The sequence below is a fragment of the Sorex fumeus genome, unplaced genomic scaffold, assembly GCF_029834395.1.
Source record: "Sorex fumeus unplaced genomic scaffold, SorFum_2.1 ptg000072l, whole genome shotgun sequence".
Classification (NCBI taxonomy): domain Eukaryota; kingdom Metazoa; phylum Chordata; class Mammalia; order Eulipotyphla; family Soricidae; genus Sorex; species Sorex fumeus.
Genome location: NW_026606129.1, coordinates 30,346,213 through 30,365,609, shown reverse-complemented (window position 1 = coordinate 30,365,609; position 19,397 = coordinate 30,346,213). Strand labels below are relative to the sequence as shown.

General features: G+C 41.9%; 1 protein-coding gene across 1 annotated transcript in view; it reads left to right on the top strand.

Moving 5' to 3' along the window:
- The first annotated feature begins 2,746 nt into the window (after nt 1-2,746).
- The window catches only part of NEK10 (NIMA related kinase 10), a 279,165-nt gene continuing 262,514 nt past the window's right edge, over nt 2,747-19,397 (top strand). Inside the window, exons 1-2 of the mRNA XM_056129461.1 lie at nt 2,747-2,871; nt 19,169-19,279. Of these exons, the coding sequence (XP_055985436.1) occupies nt 19,206-19,279 (74 nt within the window). The 5' untranslated portion in view covers nt 2,747-2,871; nt 19,169-19,205. The remainder of the gene's footprint in view (nt 2,872-19,168; nt 19,280-19,397) is intronic.

Below are 19,397 nucleotides of genomic sequence, written 5' to 3'. Positions count from 1 at the left end.
CTCTGCTTGGGCGAACCCCTGGACAACCCAGCCCCCTCCAATTGTCCCTGGTCAGCCATGCTTGGGTCCAAGATTAATTGTGGCTTTTGATCTCTTTTAAGATTTATTTATGGGTTTCTGAAATAAGGCCAATAAATGAGCTTGTATAACTGAGCTGGAGGTGGTTTGTGGGCATGGCTCCCACATAGCTAACTTTTGGCCATTTAATTTCTTGTTAAATTTGGCCCCAAGTTATTGGGATCTGGCCAAAAGTGTAGCGGCAATTTGGGGTTATCAGGAAGCCTGAAGGCACCATCAGGCTGCTGATGCACTCACCCCGCAGGTACAAGTTAACCTGCTGGCAGCACCTGGCTTATTTCTTGAGTGTCAGGTCTAAGTTTCATCTTTACATTTTTATCTCGATGCTTTTGTGTATTGTGCTGTTGTTTTGGTCCCATACCCGGTGATGCTGAAGCGTTTTTCCTGGCTCTGCAATCAGGAATTATTCCTGTTAGTGCTCTGGGGACCACATGGGATGCTGAGGATCAAACTTGGATCAACAGCATGCAAGACAAACTCCCTACCCACTGTACTATCTCTTTAGTCCCTTCTTATGAAACCATTTTTAATGACAACATTTTTTTGGAAACCTGATGTTTGTTTGTTTTAATTGTGCGCATTCTTTATTAGTCCTTACTGTACATAATTATACTTTATTGCCTCCCTAGATGAGTGTCCCTATAGTATTTTTAAAAATTGGCAAAGTGTTTTTGTCTTTCTGTGAAATGCATTCTGAGTATATAATTCAATCCCTGTTTAACTTCTGTTTGTTCTTTGTTAGAATGAGGGCATTGTATTATTTTAAAATAATTTATATTATCTGAATTAATTTGAGGATAGTGAAAGAAGTACTGGAATTTTTTTTTTGAAACGGTGATGGCTTTTGCAGATTTGAGCCTTTACCAAAAAAGCTGTAAGCTTCATGAAACCATGGGACACCCATGGGCCTCTATCCTCATGATTTGCAGAACAGTGTGAACCTTTACCAGGTGGAGTCCTGCCACCGCTCTCCAGAGGCCAGTCGGCTTTGTCTCCATCTTCAATGCAGCTGTCAGCTACAGTCAGGGAAGGTCAAAGTGTTAAAAGATTTTATTCTGTTGATTGGAGGTAAAGGTAAAGGTAAAGGCGGGCTGGAGCGATAGCACAGCGGGTAGGGCGTGCACCTTACAAGCGGCCAACATGGCCCACCCGAGTTCGATTTCTCCGCCCCTCTCGGAGAAAAATGAAAAATATTTTTTATGAAGAAATATGTTGAGTGGAATCAGATTGATTTTTCCGTTCATTAGTTCAAATGTTTAGGGAATACTTATCAGCTTCAGTCAGTTCACTTTTCACATTTTTTGTTTTTGACCTGGGCACGTTAATCCTACTGGCTAGATGGACTCTAAAATTTTCTTTCTGTAATGCCAGAGTTTGATTTCCGTCTTATTTTTCTAAATTCTTTCCAAATAACACAAGCTCATGTTACCCTTTTGGTCCTACCTTTCTCTCTCTCTCTCTCTCTCTCTCTCTCTCTCTCTCTCTCTCTCTCTCTCTCTCTCTCTCTCCCCTCTCCTTCCTCCCCCCCCTTCTCCCTCTCCCCTCTCTCTCTTTTTTCTAAAGCAGAGAAACATGCAGGGAAGGAATTACTGCTTCATTTTAAATCTGCTTTTGGGGGAGAGTTTATCACCACAGTAATGATGTTCTCAATGATGCAGTAAAGGTAAAGGCCCTCCCGTTGATCGTGGATTTGCTCGAGCGGCCCAGTAACGTCTCCATTGGAGACTTTGTTGTTACTGTGTCTGGCATATCGAATACTCTCGGTAGCTTGCCGGGCTCTCCGAGAGGGGCGGAGGAATCGAACTCGGGTCGGCCATGTTGGCCGCTTGTAAGGCGCACGCCCTACCCGCTGTAGGAGTCCTAATAAGATGGAGTTGGGTAGAAACAGTCCAAGCAGCATCTTCAGGGTTAAGACTGAACTCTGGGCTCTGTCATTTCTTTTCTGCCTCCATTTCTAGTTTCTCATGTTGGGCAAAATTTAGATTTTCTTGTGCCTGCATCTTATAACTAGAATTAAAAAAAAAAACCGTCCAGGTCTTTCTAATCATTTTCATAATCTAAGGACAGTTTGGAATCATCAAATCTATTTTTTTAAAGTTTCAGACTTTCATAGGTGAAGAGACTTTGCCTAAGGCCACAAAAATAAACGAGCATTCACTTATTCTCAAAACAGCATATACTCATTTTCTGAAACTTTGGGTGCCCAAGCGTTTTGCTTTGATCCTTTTAAAATTAAAAGCATCTTTCCTTTGGAAGAGAATTGGTTTTTAGTAGCAATTAATCAAAACATCCTTCTCCCATGTTATTCCTGATACAATTCTTGGTTGGGGGCGGAAGTTCAGGAAAAAACCTATCCTGGCCTTTCGGAATCCTGCCCAGGGACCCGCGGTCCTACGTTTCGGGCTTAAGCCCCACCTTCCTCTCCCGCTGGAGGCCACCCCGGGCCCGAACCTGCGCGTTCTCTGGTTGCTACGGCAACCCCGGGCCCGGCGTCACCCGTCGCTAAGGTGCTCGGGACACCGCGGCATGGCTGCCTCCCATTGGTCGACGCTCCTGGCGAGGCCGAAGAAAGCGCGTTACCATTGGCTCAGCCGGTGCCGGTTGGTGGCCTAAAGGCTAATGTGACTGAGAAGCCAACGGTGCAGCGGGCAGTGAGAAGTCGAGGGCGCCGGCAGTGGGCTGGGGCGGAGGGCGGGCCCGGCCCCTCAGTTCCGAGTCGCGGGTGGCGGCCGTAGAGACGATGAGAAGAGCGATTTAGACCTTGGCCTGCGGAGGGCCCCTCCCTCCGGCGCGGTGAGTCGGGCCGCAGCGGCCGCTACCCTGTGCTGGCGCGCGCTTCAGGGCTCGGTCTCGGGGGAGGCGCCCACAGGCGCTCCTTCTGCAGGAGGCAGGGCGGGGAGTCCCCGGGGTCTGTAGCCGGGCGGAGGGCGGGAAGGCGCCACCGACGACGAAGCCGATCCTTGGAGCAGTTGTCGCTGCATGGGAGCCCCAGGGTGTCGGCTCCTTCCCGAGCGTCGCCTTTCCCCCTCCGCCTCCTTCGAAGCTGCTGCAACGGCCCCTCTAGTTGGCTGCACCACGTGGTGATCCGGGCCCCTCGCGTATCTTTAGGACCACGTGTCTGCTGACGCCTGCAAAGTGGCCACCGCTAACCCAGGCAACCGCACTAAAAGCACCAGACCCCCCCAATCCAACACTCTTTCAAACTCCACGGGAAGTCCTGAACGCCACCTGCCTCCACACCATCACACCGTTTTGTCCCTGGATTCCCTCCCCTCCCCACCATCGGGTTAGCAAAACCGTATCTTGGATACATCCTACCTCATCTTAACACGTTTTTATTATTCGGGGCTGTACCTTCTTGCTTGCTGTCAAATCAGTTCCCAAACCATCATTCTCACATATCCTTTTCCACCATTCCCTTTAATTCGTCAACCTGTCTGATCCAATTGTCCCTTCAATTGTTACACCGACCTTTGTGTGTGTGTGTGTTTCACTTCCTTCAGAGATTCTTCATTAACCTAACCCAAGTTCCTTCCGGCCTTCTATCCATCAGCTGTTCCAGCTTGGTTGGTCACAGACATATGCCGTTCTTTACACCTGTGGTCATTTCACCTGTGGTCTTTACACCTGTGGTCTTTACACCTGTGGTCATTTCACCTATTGCTCATTCCTCTTCAATCAGACTCCGTTTTCTGCCCTCTTTTCCAACCTCACTTTCATGCCCTTAGTCGTTTTCTTTGTGTTACTAGATTACTTTTCTGTTTCTTCCTCCAGATTCCCAGTAAAAGCATTGTTGTATGTAGCACAGAACCCTGAACACAGCTAATGCTGGTTGAATGAACCTCTAAAATGAGAAGCTACTTTTTAAAAAAGGCATTATTAGTTCCATAAAAGTGAGAAATATGAACTGAGTATTGAATTTACAGGTTTTACATTGATTTCAGACCCTTCGTATTTCTACTGTGAAATAGTGTAGGAATTCTTATTTCAATTCAGCGTATATTTCAAACTCTAAGCATGATGTAGCTTGGAAATTGTGAAATAAATACAAAATGTAAAACAGTATTATATGGTTTGCAAGAGAAAATATTCAAGTCAGACATGCATGGGTTTGAATCCTGAGTTTAGCTTTTTAGCTGTGACTTACAGAAAATATATTTGATCTTCAGTTTACTTATCTGTAAGGTTGAGTTACAGTAGCACCCATTTTGGAATTGATTAGAGATTAAATGTGCATAATCCATATTAAGTACTCAGTGAATTTGTAAATACTTAGTAAATTTTCCCATTTAGAAAATAGAAAACTGAAAATGGATGTTGATGGTAGCTTCATTTACAATGGCCAAATCTTTCGGGTAACCATGATGTCCTTCAGAGGCTGAATGAATGACAAAACTGATACATGCAGGGAGTGGAATATTATTCAGTGCTAAAGAAAAACAACTATGAGAGCTAGAGTGATAGTACAGTGGGTAGGATGCTTGCCTTACATGTGACTGACCCAGAGTCAATCCCCAGCATCCAATCTGGTTCCTTGGGCTCTGCCAGAAGAGATTCCTAACTGCAAAGCCAGGAGTAATCCCTGAACATTGAAGGATATGGCCCAAACCCCTCTCCCCATCGCAAAATATTTTTTGATGATAAAGTGGTATTCTAAAAAAAATAAAAAGGACTATGATGTCAATGAAAATACTTAGAGAAACCATTAATATTATTGTAATTGAAAGAACCAATCTCAAAAATTGTATAATAAATGATTCCAACTCTGGAATTTTGGAAAAGGCAAAACTATGGAAATAATAAAATAGTGAAAGGTTCTCTATGTTTGTGGGTAGAAGGGAGAAAATAGATAAAAGTATGTGGACTTTTATTCTGGTTTTGGGGAAACACTCAGTGGTTCTTAGAACCTATTTCTTGCTCTATGATCAGGGATCACTCCTGTCCAAGTTTGGAGGACCATATGCAGTGCTGGGGATCAAACCTGCATTAGCTACATGCAGGGCAAATGCACTGTCTTCTGCACCATCTCTTTGACCCCAAAAGAACCTGGATTTTTAGGATAGCAAAAATACTATATGATATTGATGAATAAATGTAGTCATCTGTGTAGTACCAAGAATGAATGTTAAACTGTGGATTGGGCGTGATTATAAAATTTTTAAGTAGATTCACCTTTGGTAAGAAATATACCATTGAGATGTGATGTTGAAAATCTGGAAGGCTGCATATGTAGGCATGAGGGATAGGGAGGTATATGAGCATTCTCTGAACTTCTCAATTTTTTTTTCTTTTTGGGTCAGACCCTGCAATGCACAGGGGTTACTCCTGGCTCTGCACTCAGGAATTACACCTAGTGGTGCTTGGGGGACCATATGGGATGCTGGGAATCGAACCCGGGTCAACCACATGCAAGGCAAACGCCCTACCCCCTATGCTATCACTCCAGCCCCACTTCTCAAATTTTTTATAAATTTAAAACTTCTTTAAGAAGAATAAAGTCTCTGTGAGATAGACCCTCACAAAGCTGTTCATGATTAGGTTTCAGCCATACAGAATTTCTATGCCCATCCCTCCACCAGTGTCCATTTCCCAGCACCAGTGTCCCCAGTTTCCCTCCCATCTCCCCTAACCCACCACCCCCCTGAAGTTTTTTTCAATTAAAAGAATCTTTCATAACTGTAAAAAAAAAAGAAGAAAGTCTTACAAACAACAGGTAAACACATTAAAAGTTAAAATTGTAACATTTCTGTGGTCAGCTCACAGAGGGTGAAAATCTTATGATGTTGTTAGCAAGTGCAGTTTTATGGTATCACAAATTACTGCTTGATCAAGTCATGATAATAACAAGAAGCTGATCTATACAGGTAAAATACTGGTTTATGCAAAGTATTCATTGACTGGTAAGTCTGGGGTGCCAAGTCAGATGAGGATATGTCAAAAGAAAATGATACCTGTGGCCTTGAGAAGGTATAAAGAGGACCTGGAATTAAACTCTACGTGTCAGAGCCAGTCAAACTTTGAAGACAGAGATTGAACTGAGGCAAGTGAGTGGATCACTGGAGTGGAGCTACAAAGTCATTTAGATAAAAGCACTGGGGCTTTCAGTAATGAACAAAATGTAGTCAATGTTTCCTTCGAATTAATGTTCTCAAGAGTACTAGAGTAGAGTCTGATGCACAGATTCAGAGCAAGATTGCCTGGGTTCAAATTCAAGCTTCCCTACAATTTGATTAGGGACCTCTAGCAAAGTGCTTTATCATATACATCTGAGTGTCTTTACCTAAACAGTGGATAGTTTTGTTACACAAATTAATGTAGACAAAAGTTCATGGAATTGTGTTGGAAGTATCACATAAACCTTTATTTTTGCATTGCATTCTTTTTGGGGGGAGAAACAATGGGATAAAAATAAGGTGAATAGAGAATCATCTTGGTGTCACGGTATGAAACGTGGATTTAGGAATAGTCTTCATCAAGAAAGTGAGCTTTCCACGTACTTATATATGTGCCTGATGTGTACAATGATAAGATCTTACAGGTAAACTTTGAATTAAATAGATGATTTCTAAGTTGGTTAGGTAATTACCATACTTACCTGTAAGTCAGACTTGCTGTCATCGTAGCTAAAATCTGCAATAGCTGTCGTAAAAGCGATGTACTCAAAGCTTGGGAGTTGGAATCAGAGCTTATTAAATCTTATGTTAGGAATGGTTGTAATTGACAGACTTTAGATGGAAAGCTCTTAGCAGTCAGCATGACAAAGTTACAGTACACTGGCTCATATCTAGAAAGGGGACATTAAAAGCTCCCCCTATAAAAATTAAAAACCAGAGGCAGAGTGAATAAGGCACAGCAGCCATAACACTGACGTTGAGCCATTGGAAAAAAAGTAACACAGTATTTAGTGTATTTAGTCTACAAAGCAGAATTACTAATTAAATTGACTAATGTGTGTAAAGAAATACATGGTTATAGAAGAGATAAGTCTGGAACATTCAGTCAGGTGAATAGAGAACTCCAATGAATGAAAGTGTATGTATAGCACCCTTCCCTCTGTGCTCTCTCTAGCCCCCTGGATATTTAAAAAAAATTATTTTTCTTTTTTGACTTTTTGGGTCACACCCAGCCATGCTCGGGTTACTCCTGGCTCTGCATTCACGAATCACTACTGGCAGGCTCAGGGGATCATATGGGATGCTGGGGAATTGAACCCTGCTTGGCCATATGCAAGGCAAATGCCTACCTTGCTGTACTATCACTCTGACCCCTGGATATTTTTTTTAATGGCTTACAGTAGAAACCCATGTGAATTATCAATATTTCTTTGGGGGAAAGTACAACATCCTCTTAGTATTTATGAGATGGCCTATATTTCCTTTGAACATCTCCTTTGTTTAATGGTTTCCTTGTACTTAGAGGGATGTCTTGGGCAAACCAACATATTATAATCAGAGGATACTGATGAGATGAGACAACCCATCATTTGATGTTCGTTTTTGTTACAGTTATTGTTTTTACTCCTCATATAACCAATGATATTTCAGTAATACTTAGAGCTCCTCAGTCATCGTTACTTGAGGTTTATTAATTCAGCATTTATTAAATACTTGTTGATGTAAACTGTGGTGAGTTTGATGTCCTGATGAGCAAGGTGGCTACCGTCCCAATCCCTGAGAGTTTGTCGTAAACTACAGGTGGTAGACATGCATATTGACCCAACAACGTCTGTCCCTGCATTATTATTATGTCTCTGGTTATGATTTCATCAAAGAGGTCAGTGAAAATGTTCTTAAAGAATATATGAAGGCTGGGAGAATGGTATAGTGAATAGGGTGTTTGTCTTGCACGGCTGACTCAGGTTCAATCCCCAGCACCTGATATTATCCCCCAAGCACTGCTAGGAGTAATTCCTGAGCACAGAGCCAGGCATAATCCCTGAGCATTACTGGGTGTGCCCCCCACCCCCGCAGAAAAAAACAAACAAACCAGGGAGTAGTATATCATTTGAAATCTGATAGTTAAGTTTTCCAGGCCTTTTGTGCTAATCTGGCTCTGAATCCAGGAGTAAAGGGCTGTCCAGAAGAGGAAAGCCCTGATTTTAAAGTCAGAGGCCAAATGTGAGTGGCATTTGGATAAAGGGTGTGGTGATGAGAAGTGGCATCATTGCATGGCACACTTCATAGGCCTTTTTTTGTTTTTATCCTAACCCCATAAAGACTTTATGGGTTAGTTTAGTACCATAAAAAAGACACTTTTTTTGCCATCTAGAGAATGTTGTGTTTCTTTTTGGAGGAAAGGGAAGTTGGAAATAGGAGGAATATTGAGGAAGTGACAGCTGTTATTCAGGAAAATTTATATCAGGGTGTTGGTAGTGGGAAACAAGTGGGTAGACAGGAACCATATTTGGTAAAAAATAGAACTTAATGACCAAGTGGATCTGGGAGTGAGGAAGTGTCATGTGTCCTGAATTGCAGGGAAAATGGGCTGTGCTTTATTTGAAACCATTTGAAAATATTTTGTCCCAGAGTTTGATGACAGTCTTGGGGGCAACCATTCATGTACCCGGTTTTGTATCCATCCACTTTCTTCAGCTTCATCTCAACAAATCTGCATGCAGTCTCTCCAAACCATCTGGATCTTGCCTCTATCCCTCTTTATTCTCCAGAAATATTCTCAACCATCTTCACGTCCCCACTTCATGAAGGCTTTCCATAGCTTTCCAGACTACATTCATCTTTTGATTCCTCTGAATTCATTCCATTAACATTCTCCTTTCAAAATCAATTTCCTCTCCTTTCCCTTTCTTTTTTCTTTTTTTTTTTTGCTTTTTGAGTCACACTTGGCAATGCACAGGGGTTCCTCCTGGCTCATGCACTCAGGAATCACTCCTGGCAGTGCTCGGGGGCCCATGTGGGATGCTGGGAATCGAACCCGGGTCAGCCGCATGCAAGGCAAACGCCCTACCTGTTGTGCTATCGCTCCAGCCCTTCCTCTCCTTTCTGACTTTCCCACTTATTTGATTCTTTTGTAGTAGACAGAACCTAATTTTATTTATCTTGAAGTAGAATTATCCTAATTTGATTTTTCTTAAAGTAGAATAGATTTATTTCGGGAAATAGGGGAGAGAGAGAGAGAGAGAGAGAGAGAGAGAGAGAGAGAGAGAGAGAGAGAGAGAGAGAGAGTTAATGTGCTAAAGAGAGAATGCAGGCTTCTCCAGAATGAGCTGAGGGTATGTTCCACTATAACAAAAGGAATTATACATCTTTGGTTGATATGTGGGCTACCCCTAGATGGGGGATGAAGCATCTTTTTTTTGTTCATTTGTTTTTGGGTCATACCTATTGGTTCCTCAGAGCTTACTCCTGGCTCTGTGATCTCATCAAAGAAGTCAGTGAAAATGTTCTTAAAGAATATATGAAGGCTGGGAGAATAGTATAGTGGATAGGGTGTTTGTCTTGCATGGCTGACTCAGGTTCAATCCCCAGCACCTGATATTATCCCCCAAGCACTGCTAGGAGTAATTCCTGAGCACAGAGCCAGGTATAACCCCTGAGCATTACTGGGTGTGCCCCCCCACCCTACCCCATTCCTGGTGGACTCGGCAACTATTTGGGGTGCTGGGTGTTGAACCTAGGTTGGCCACATACAAGACAAGTGCTTTATATCTCTGGGTCCATGCCACTTTTTAAAAAGGTGCCATGTCATCATACTCTACGTAGTTAACTCCCATTTATTTGTGACTTCACTCATGCTGAGCTGTGGAGAGGTTCTTTTTGTGGTGCCAAGCATAACTGTGCATAATCAGAGTAGAGCAAATACAAACATTTCCTGCATTTTTTAAAGTTCATTTATGCTAATTGATTTTCATAAGTGACCTACATTAAATTCATTTCTTTGCTAATAGAAAGAGACCCTTGTGGCTCTTTAGGCGCCTTCTGTGTGGAAAGTGGCATTGCCAATCTCCTTGCCCAGGGCCTTGCCCAGCCTCCTTGTGGCAGGCTCTGTGTGTCAGACCTCTGCCTTTTCTCGATGTGAAGTTTGTTTAGATTTCACGTGTTGTTTGTTATGGTTTCTAAGGTTATTTTGCTGTTTCCGAAGACTCAAAACAGTTTTTATGCAAATTTTTATTTTACACCATTTCTGCTCACAGAAGGAACTCTTGGCTAGTAAAGGAAATCTATAATAGAAAGGATTTGAAATGTTCTTAGTTGAAATTTTATTTTATGACCCAGAAGCAACTACTGTTTTTCTTTCAGTCCCACCAATTGTTGTTTGGTTTTGTTTTGGTGCCACCTCTGTGCTCAAGGGCACATGGGATGCCAGGGATTGAATCTGGCCTCTTGCATGCAAAGCACATGCTAAGTGTTTTGAGCTCTCTCTTTCACTGATCCCACCAGTTATTATGAACCCTAATGTTCTCATCTAGAATTTTCTTTAGTTGTAGCAACTATGAAGAATTGGATTGAATCCTCCTCCTTCATGTGCACTCTTAACTCCCTCATTATCATGACTTTTTTTTATTATGATGATTAACATTTTGGAGAATACAGTTTTGACTTTTCAATTCAGTACAGGGTCTTCAGTGTCTGACATATACCAACAGTGTTTGGCACCAGGATAGCTCACAGCGGTATTCAGGGAACATGTGGTATGAAGGCGTCTGCACTGCAGCTCTTTGAGATCTCTCCCAAGCCCTCTAGTTATTTCTTGAAAGAATAAAATAACATCTATGTTACCTTTTCCACAAAAATATGGGGACTATCATGGTCACGGTCCTCCTGTTGTTCATCGATTTGCTCGAGCAGGCCCAGTAATGTCTCCATCATGAGACTTGTTACTGTGTTTGGCATATCGAGTACGTCACGGGTAGATGGCCAGGCTCTGCCGTGAGGGCAAGATACTCTCGGTAGCTTCCCGGGCTCTCCGAGAGAGGTGGAGGAATCAAACTCAAGTCGGCCATGTTGGCTGCGTGCAAGGCAAATGCCCTACCACTGTGCTATCCTCCAGTCCTTCAGGGACTATAATCTGATTATATTTGGAGCCAGTAAGAAAGGAGAAAGTTGGCATGCGCTTTTAGTTATTTTCATTGGTTAGTAGAAATACTTCCCTGACACTATCTGGTTCTTTTATTTCTCCTTTTCAATATGTCATTTAGTGTATGGGTCTCAAGCTTTGATTGTTCTAACACTGGCATGTTATAGAGTACATCATAAGTAGATGTGGTTAGAAGCTGAACAAAGATGAACACAGATAGATCATAAATATAATTAGGCAGTATCAGTGGGGATCCATAGAACTTACATTCATATCTGCAGGTTTATATCTATATACAAAAAAGAAGTTGGAATAGGAATAATGATCAAGAGTAAGAAGATTATTATGGTATTTGTTATATTACTATATATAACTTCCTGTTATTGTTGCCTCTGTAGCAGCATTCTCTGACTAACTTGGGTTAGCATGGGATAGAGGAAAATGAAGACAGACTCTTTTGTTGATGTTGCTTTGGTGTGGGGGCCATATTAGAATGTGCTCTCCAGTCCTGGCTATGCTCAGGGGGACCCTGTCATGCTGGGCATTAAATCTGGGCCTCCCTAGTGGCATGCAAAGCCTGCACTTCAGCTTTTTGTCCATCTCCCTGGGCTTGAAGGCAAACTCTTCAAAGGGTGTCTAACACGAAGCAGAGGGTTATTAAACATTGGGAAGAATGAGGGCTGAGTGGGAGATGGTTAGAGTGCTATTAAAATTGTTTATTTTTTTTAACCTCCAAGTGTTTGTTTAAATATAAAATAGATTGTTGAGAGTTCCCCTCTTTGTATAAGGAAGGTGTCGAGTCTTCTGACTCAGGAGCAAGGCCATGATAATACTTGGCTTTAGTCTGTGGCACTCAGCTGCCAAGAAAGGATCTGTAGCAACTGCTTCTCTTTGTTTTCCACTAGAGGATGATAGGAAAATAAACCACCTACCTATTTCACATGACAGAACCCTGTTGAATGAATTGATGTCTATAAGCACTCCAGGGTCCGGGAGGTGAAGTTATGCAAGCTTCAATTGTTATTGGGTCACCTTTTGCCCTCGACCGAAGGCCAATGTCAACATGTTTTCTCTTTCCCATTTAGCCCAGAGCTTGCCACTAAGATTTAGATCCTGAAGGTGAACTAGGCATGTCTCTTTTTTTGCTTCTAAAGGAATTGTATGGCTAAGGGTACATTTTACTTCTCTAAGCCTCAGTTTCTTCAACTTTAAAGTGAAAGGCACTGAGTCATGACCCACAGCTGACAACCTGTAAGTCTATTTTGTTGACCCTTTGGAGGGACTTTGTTTTTCTTCATTTTTAATGTGAATGGAGGATGAGTCTTCTCATGTTTGACTGAAGCCTCTTGTCATCTGCTCTACACCTGGGATTCCTTTACATTTAGTTCCTGACCTGAAAGTGTTAGACCTCTAATACTGGATCTCCTCCAAGATTCTTGTAATAACTGTCTCTGTTCTGCTAACTCCACACCTTTCTCTTTGCAGAACAATAATGATGTAGTATAGGGATAAAGATAATCCTATGACTTTGAGAGGCAGATTTCTTTTTTGAGCAGTTATAGGCATTAGCTAGTAATTTTTCTTACATGACTTGCGTTTTTTATCACTTTTACTTTTAAAATGTGTGTATGTGTGGGTGTGTCTTGTCCAGTACTGTGACTGATTTAAGCAATGCTTTCTGTGAAACATATATTGTTTTCTAAAACAACTACACACAGTTATAAAGGAAGTGTCTATATCTGTGAGAGCAAATGTCATTATTCTTTATAAAAAAGAAGTTGTCTATTCTCAAAGCAGTTTGCTTAAATGAACTGCTCAAGTTGCCAGTAGATTTTTGAGTGTTTAGCAATAATTTTAGACCTGAAGGCATCAAAAATAGCACAGCAAGTTCCTCTATACCTTTTGCTCAGTTTTCCTTAATGTTAGGGCCTTGCATAATCATGGTTACAATGATCAATATTAAAAAAATAACATTTAGGCAATGCATGCTCAAATATCTTCTTATTTTTGTGAATTCTATCTTATTTTATCTGAATGCTAGGAATCACACATATAAATTCTATTTTATTCTAACTTATTTTTAAAGAAATGCTATTAAAAATTTAAGGGGCTGGAGAGATAGTATAGCAGAAAGGAGCTTACCTTGCATGCAGCCAATCTGGGTTCGATCCCCAGCATGGTATGTTCTCCTGAGTACCACCAAGAATAATTCCTTAGTGCAGAGCAAGGGGTAAGCCTGAGCATTACTGGATGTGGCCCTCCAAAAAAAAAAAAGAATTTTTAAGAAGAAAATAAACCACCTGGAGATGACACCTTATTTTGCATTAGCCACTATGGGTTTTAAAGTTCTCTATGTTTCATAAGATGTCTTGAACACAGCAGAATTATGATGTGTCATCCAATATGGAAGTTAACCATAACTTAGCAAAGAAAATATAGAACTCTATGGTTAGTACAAGAAAGCTCTAACTTCCCTTTGTGGTAGGGTTCATAGCAGTTCATTTTGGTGCCTTTGCAAAATAATAAACCTGAGGTAGCCAAAGTGGTAATTTCCTTTAGTCATTCTAAGCTCTGCTACACTTGTTGCTTTGTAAGAGCTCTTTTGAAAAATGAAAAATAATAACATTAGTGACCATACAAAGTAAAGTCGGATATTTACAATGATGCAGTCAAGTAGAGTAAGAAAGTTATTTGTGGAATTCAAAGTTATTTCCCTTAATGAATGAAATGACTCCGTTACATTGTTAGTGAAGAGACTATTTAAGAACCTTTAGAGCTCTGGAGGCAGTTGTGAAGTAGAAAGACCATTTCTAGGGAGAGAATCTGAACACTATATCATAACGAGTGGATTACACTGCACAATTTAGATTCATTACAGTCAATTAGATCATTGCTACACTGCCTGGATTTCTCTCTCTGTCATATGTGTTTACCCTCCAATTACCAAGAGATCATGAGCAAATGAGGTGCGTCCCTGGGGACTGCTTTTAGCATTAACCCAAATTTCAAACAATAATATAAGAGAGGAGTTACTTCAAGGGTTTCTTTTTTAAAAAATGGATTAGAAGTTCAACAGTGAGTCACAACTGTGAGTATGTCTGTACACGACCCGGAGCTGTCGACACCAAACCCTCTGGCTGTCCTGTGAAATACACACGATGCTTTCCCGCCAAGCTGAGTTGGTATCTGCACCCCATGATTAAGGTAATCTAAGGAGAGCCCTGTACCAAGTGAAGAGAACCATTCCTTCAGGTTCCAAGTCATAATGGACACCCCAAGCTCCCCTTAGCATCTGATTGCAGCTTTTCTCTGAAGAATTCTTCCTTCCCTTGGCTTCCCTCTGGGAAGCACTTCCTGAGAAAGTGGTCAGCCTGTCCCTGGGCAACTCAATAGAAGATGAAAATAGTCCAGCCCCCTCCCCCTCCTCCCGGCCTGAGGTCTCAGCAGACTGGAGCACATGCGTTGCCTGCTCGGACTTGGTCTCTTGAGCACCAAGCCAGGACTCACCCCTAGCACACGAGGTCTGGTCCCAAAACAAACCTTGCCTTTCCTACCCCCCCCCCCCCCCCCCCGCCTCGCAGCCTCACTGCCTTCCCATTTTGGATTATAGACACAAGTACAGTATAATCATTTTGTTCATTTAAAATGTGATTTTAAAGCGTTCCCCTACTTGTCAGTTCCCTGTCGCCACCCTCCTACTTCCCAGAGTGATTTTTCATTTTAACAGTCATCAAGTGGAAAGGATTTTGTTGTTTGATCCTGTTGGCAATTGCCTGTTCTGCAGATTCTAGTGAATTTGTTTACTGTTTAATCAAGTGCTGTGCTTTCCTGAGTGTTAACTATTTTCACCCTTCCAGCTCACAGAGTAGGCACTAATCTTAAACTGATAGAGCTATTCCGTGGTGATTTCCTGTTCTCACAACAGGTCCACAAAATTAGAGGGATTAATCTAGACCCTACACAGGGGGTTAAAGAGGGTTTGTCGGTGGCCAGTGTGTGAGTGCTGGCCAGGTCACTCAGGGCTCTCACACTTTCCTAGGCTCAGCCTTTGCCTTTTAGTTCCTTTTTTTTTTTTTTGAGTGTGTGTTCATGTTTTTTTTTTTTAATTTTTTATTTATTGAATCACCGTGAGAATAGCCACATAGCTTTCCAGTTTAAGTCTTGTTTGGTCATACGATGATCAAACACCCATCCCTTCGCCAGTGCACATTTTCTACCACCAAGAACCCCAGTAGTACATTGTAAGCGGTAATGTGAAGCCAGTGGGCCAGTTTGTCCTGGGTGGGATCCTCTGTGTCCTGAGGAAAAAGCAAAATTAGATTTTGATTTTTTTACTGGGTTTCCATTTGGTGGTTGTGTATGTTTCTGTGGGGGGAGGGGGAGGAAGAGGGAGGACTGACTTTGTTTTTAAATCCCCCTCCTAGAGAGCAGTGGGACCTTTTATATTTTTATATTTTTGACTTTTATATTTTTGACATTTCCTCCCCTCTTTTGGGGGGTGATGGTATATTTATTTGTTTTTGCCCAACTGTGCTTAGGGTTATTCCTGGCTCTGTGCTCAGAGATCACTTCTGGTGGCACTTTGGGGACCATATATGGTGCCAGGGCTCGAACCTGGATCCCACTGTATTCTCTGGCCCTATCTTTGGCTTTGAAAGATTATTTTACAAACTGTCGGTTCTCACTCTTCCACTTTCTTCCCATTTCTGTCTTCATTCCTTGACTTCTTGCTTCCTTTCAGAGTAAAGCAGATGCTACATCAAACCTGTTTCAATACCTCACAAAAGAAAATTTCAGAAGTTCCTGAAGGGTAATTTCTTTGCTAGCATTCCCTTTCTTTCTTTCCTTCTTTCTTTCTTTCTTTCTTTCTTTCTTTCTTTCTTTCTTTTTAATTTTTATTAGTGAAACACCATGAGGTACAGTTGTAGACTTACAAATTTTTGTGCTTGGGTTTCAGTTATACAATGATCCAATACTCATCCCTCCACCAGTGCCCATTCTCCATCATTTACATTTTAAAAAATTTTTTGTTAGTGAAACACCATGAGGTACAGTTGTAGGTTTACAAGTTTTTGTGCTTGGGTTTCAATTGTACAATGATCAAACACCCATCCCTCCACCAGTGCCCATTATCCACCACCATGGGTCCCAGTATCCCTCCCCCCCCCCCATCCCACCCTGCTTCTGTGGCAGTGTATTCTCTTTTGTTCTTTCTCTCCTTTTGGGTGTTGTAGTTTGCAAAAGAGGCAATCATGTTTGGTCTATAGTCTACTTTCATCATAGCATTCCATTTCTTTCTGTTGTAGTTATTGTTGTTGTTGACTTTGAAACCACACCTGGTAGTGCTCAGAGATCACTCCTGGCCATGCTCAGGGGACTATATAGGGTGTTGGGTATCAAACCTAGGTCAGACATGTGCTAGGCAAGTTCCCTACCCACTATACTATCATTCTGGCCCCATGTTCCATTCCATTACTCTGGGCAGTTTCTAGTTTGAGATTGGCCATGGTAAGGTTCCAGAAATATTTGATGAATGACTGAGTCTGTGGTATTATCCCTTGGGCAAAATCCTAATATGCAAGCATTGTGCTTCTTTTGACCTACCTCTCTGATGAGCCTTGGTCCCAGACTCTTTATTCCAGTGCAACTCTTTTTCACTAATATGAGAACTGCACTGGCAAAATCGTTTAAAGATTCCTAGATAAACTGCCTCTGTACATCTCATGAAATTAAGTTTCACTAGGTTCAGTTTTAATGAAACACGTGTTAACCCATTTCTTTTGCCTCTACTTCTCAAAATTGTTGAATTTTAAACTCTGACTTCGCAATACATTGAGGCCTATGGTCCATGATAGTTACATTTTCATGCCTGTAAAACACATGGAAGCCACGTGATGGCATTGAAACACAATAGGAAAATTTTACCCCCAACAAGTTTGCATTTTCCATGTAATTGGAATAGGGTATCTTCAGCTAACTTTGTGTGTGTGTGTGTGTGTGTGTGTGTGTGTGTGTGTGTGTGTGTGTGTGTGTTTTGGGAAGCAGAAATCACTTAATTAGAAATTACTTAAGGCTAAAACAGCAAACAAATGAGCTTTTTCTCTGTCCATTGGGGAATTCATACTTATCTTTCAAAAGAGTGGGAAAGAGTATAGGAATTTATCCGAGGAATGGTAATCACAAAGTTTCTAGGTTTGATTCAGAAGATTGAAGTGTCTATTGGGCTCTACTCCCAGGCAGGCCAGTCTCATTACCATCCTGTCTTCAAAAAACAAAAGAAAACAGAATTCAACTGATGGAATTTTCAAGCTTTACTTGGTTTTATTCAGCAATTGATGAATCAAGACAGTATCCAGTCTAGCAGATAGAAAGGACCCGTAAGTCACTATAAAGAGAAAGACTACCAGTACAGACAGAAGAAAGCACATGGAACAAGGAAGTTGTACTAGTCAAAAACCACAGGGATTGTAAAGATACTTTTCATAAAGCAGGTGGCAGGGTTTTGTTAGACATATTATTTGGCTAGTGCCCACCAGGGGATTTCTGATTTGCTGATTTAAGTTTCCATTGCAGTGAAAGCTGAAACTATAATTAAGTCTCTTTGGTAGGGGAGTATGTGTGTGTGTGTGTGTATGTGTGTGTGTGTGTGTGTGTGTGTGTGTGTGTGTGTGTGGAGGGGGGAGGGGAGAGCAAGGGGGCAGTTAGTGGGAGGAGTGCTCATAAGTACAGCACTTGTTTTGCATGTGTGAGACCCTGGGTTGGATCCCCAGTACCACAAAATAACGTTTTCTTTTGGTTTGGTGACATGGGGCTGGCATAAACAATTACATTCTGGGCTTATTTTCTTGTTTTTATTGAGGTATTTGGTCTTTATTTTCCCTTTCTTTTGTTGCCACTGTTGTATAATGACTAGATGTCTCATCTGGTTTGCACAAGTGTTTTCTGTAGTCGTACTCACTTGTATTCTTGTTGCAGTGCTCTGGGAGGTTGTTGGGATGCATACACACGTGCTTGATAGGGGCTGAATTGCCAGTTGAAGTGCCCACACATCTTTAGTTGTGGAGCTTCCCAGGCTTCCACATCTCAATTGTGGTGCTCATATAAAACCCGATGACCCGGTAGTGATGCCAGGGGTTACAAATGGCAGAGCTGCCCGGATCATGCTTAGGCACATATGGACAACACCAGGGACTGACTCATGACCTCAGGTTACAGGGAAGATGCTTTGTGCCCCTGAGTCATTCTCCAGGCCCCTTTCCCTTATCTTGTTTTCAGCTGTCTGAGTGGGTGAGTTCTGTGTTGCATGCGCAACCAAGTCTTGCAGAAGCGCTGATGACTGAAGCTGATTTAGGTGACAGCTCCAAAGATTTAGGATTTCCGGAAATGCATTAGCATTTTTGAATTGTCCTTAGCACTGTAATGCTGGTTTGCCAGGGAGTGACTTCCTCTGAGCCTCTAGAAGCATGACACATGGTGAAGGGGGAACCCTGAGGGTTCAGGCTACTTGTTCAGAATGATTACAAGGTATAAGAAAAATTGTTGGATTTTAGGTATTTGCTTAATGATAAATCATGTGTGGGGAATGTAAAGGGGGGGAAGGGTCAGCACGGAGGCAATTTCCTTGACAAGCTGAGCAGTACTACTTGTTGGGGCAGTGAGTCAGAATATTTGATTTTAAGAATGACTCAGAAAATATAGGCTCCTGAAAAACTGTGTCCTAAAGGTATCCAACAGTCTTTAAGTGAAAAATAGTCAATGGTAGCACTGTAGCACTGTAGCACTGTCCTCCCGTTGTTCATCGATTTGCTCAAGTGGGCCCAGTAACATCTACATTTTGAGACTTGTTACTGTGTTTGGCATATTGAATATATCACAGGTAGCTTGCCAGGCTTTGCTCTGCGGGTGAGCAAGATATTGATAGTAATATTTTTACTATTGTATAAGAAGTAAGTGTTATTTTATTTTGAATGTTTATGGCCTAACTGAATCTTGCTGTTATGAATTGGGATTCTTTTGGAATAGCCAACTCAACTAAAGTTTTTCCCCTCTTTGAAAGGAATGCAATGTTAATTCTGGGGCACTGATGCCTTACAATGCCTGATCAAGACAAAAAGGTGAAGACCACAGACAAATCAGCCGATAAAAAACAGCAAGGAATCACTACCAGGTAACCCAACACCCAGTCGCTTTAATTATTAACCCAGCCGTTGGCCAACTCCCAGAGTCAGTGGCTTCCTAAGGCAGAGCAGACCCTGACAATGGCTACTCTGGGAGACAGTGTTTAC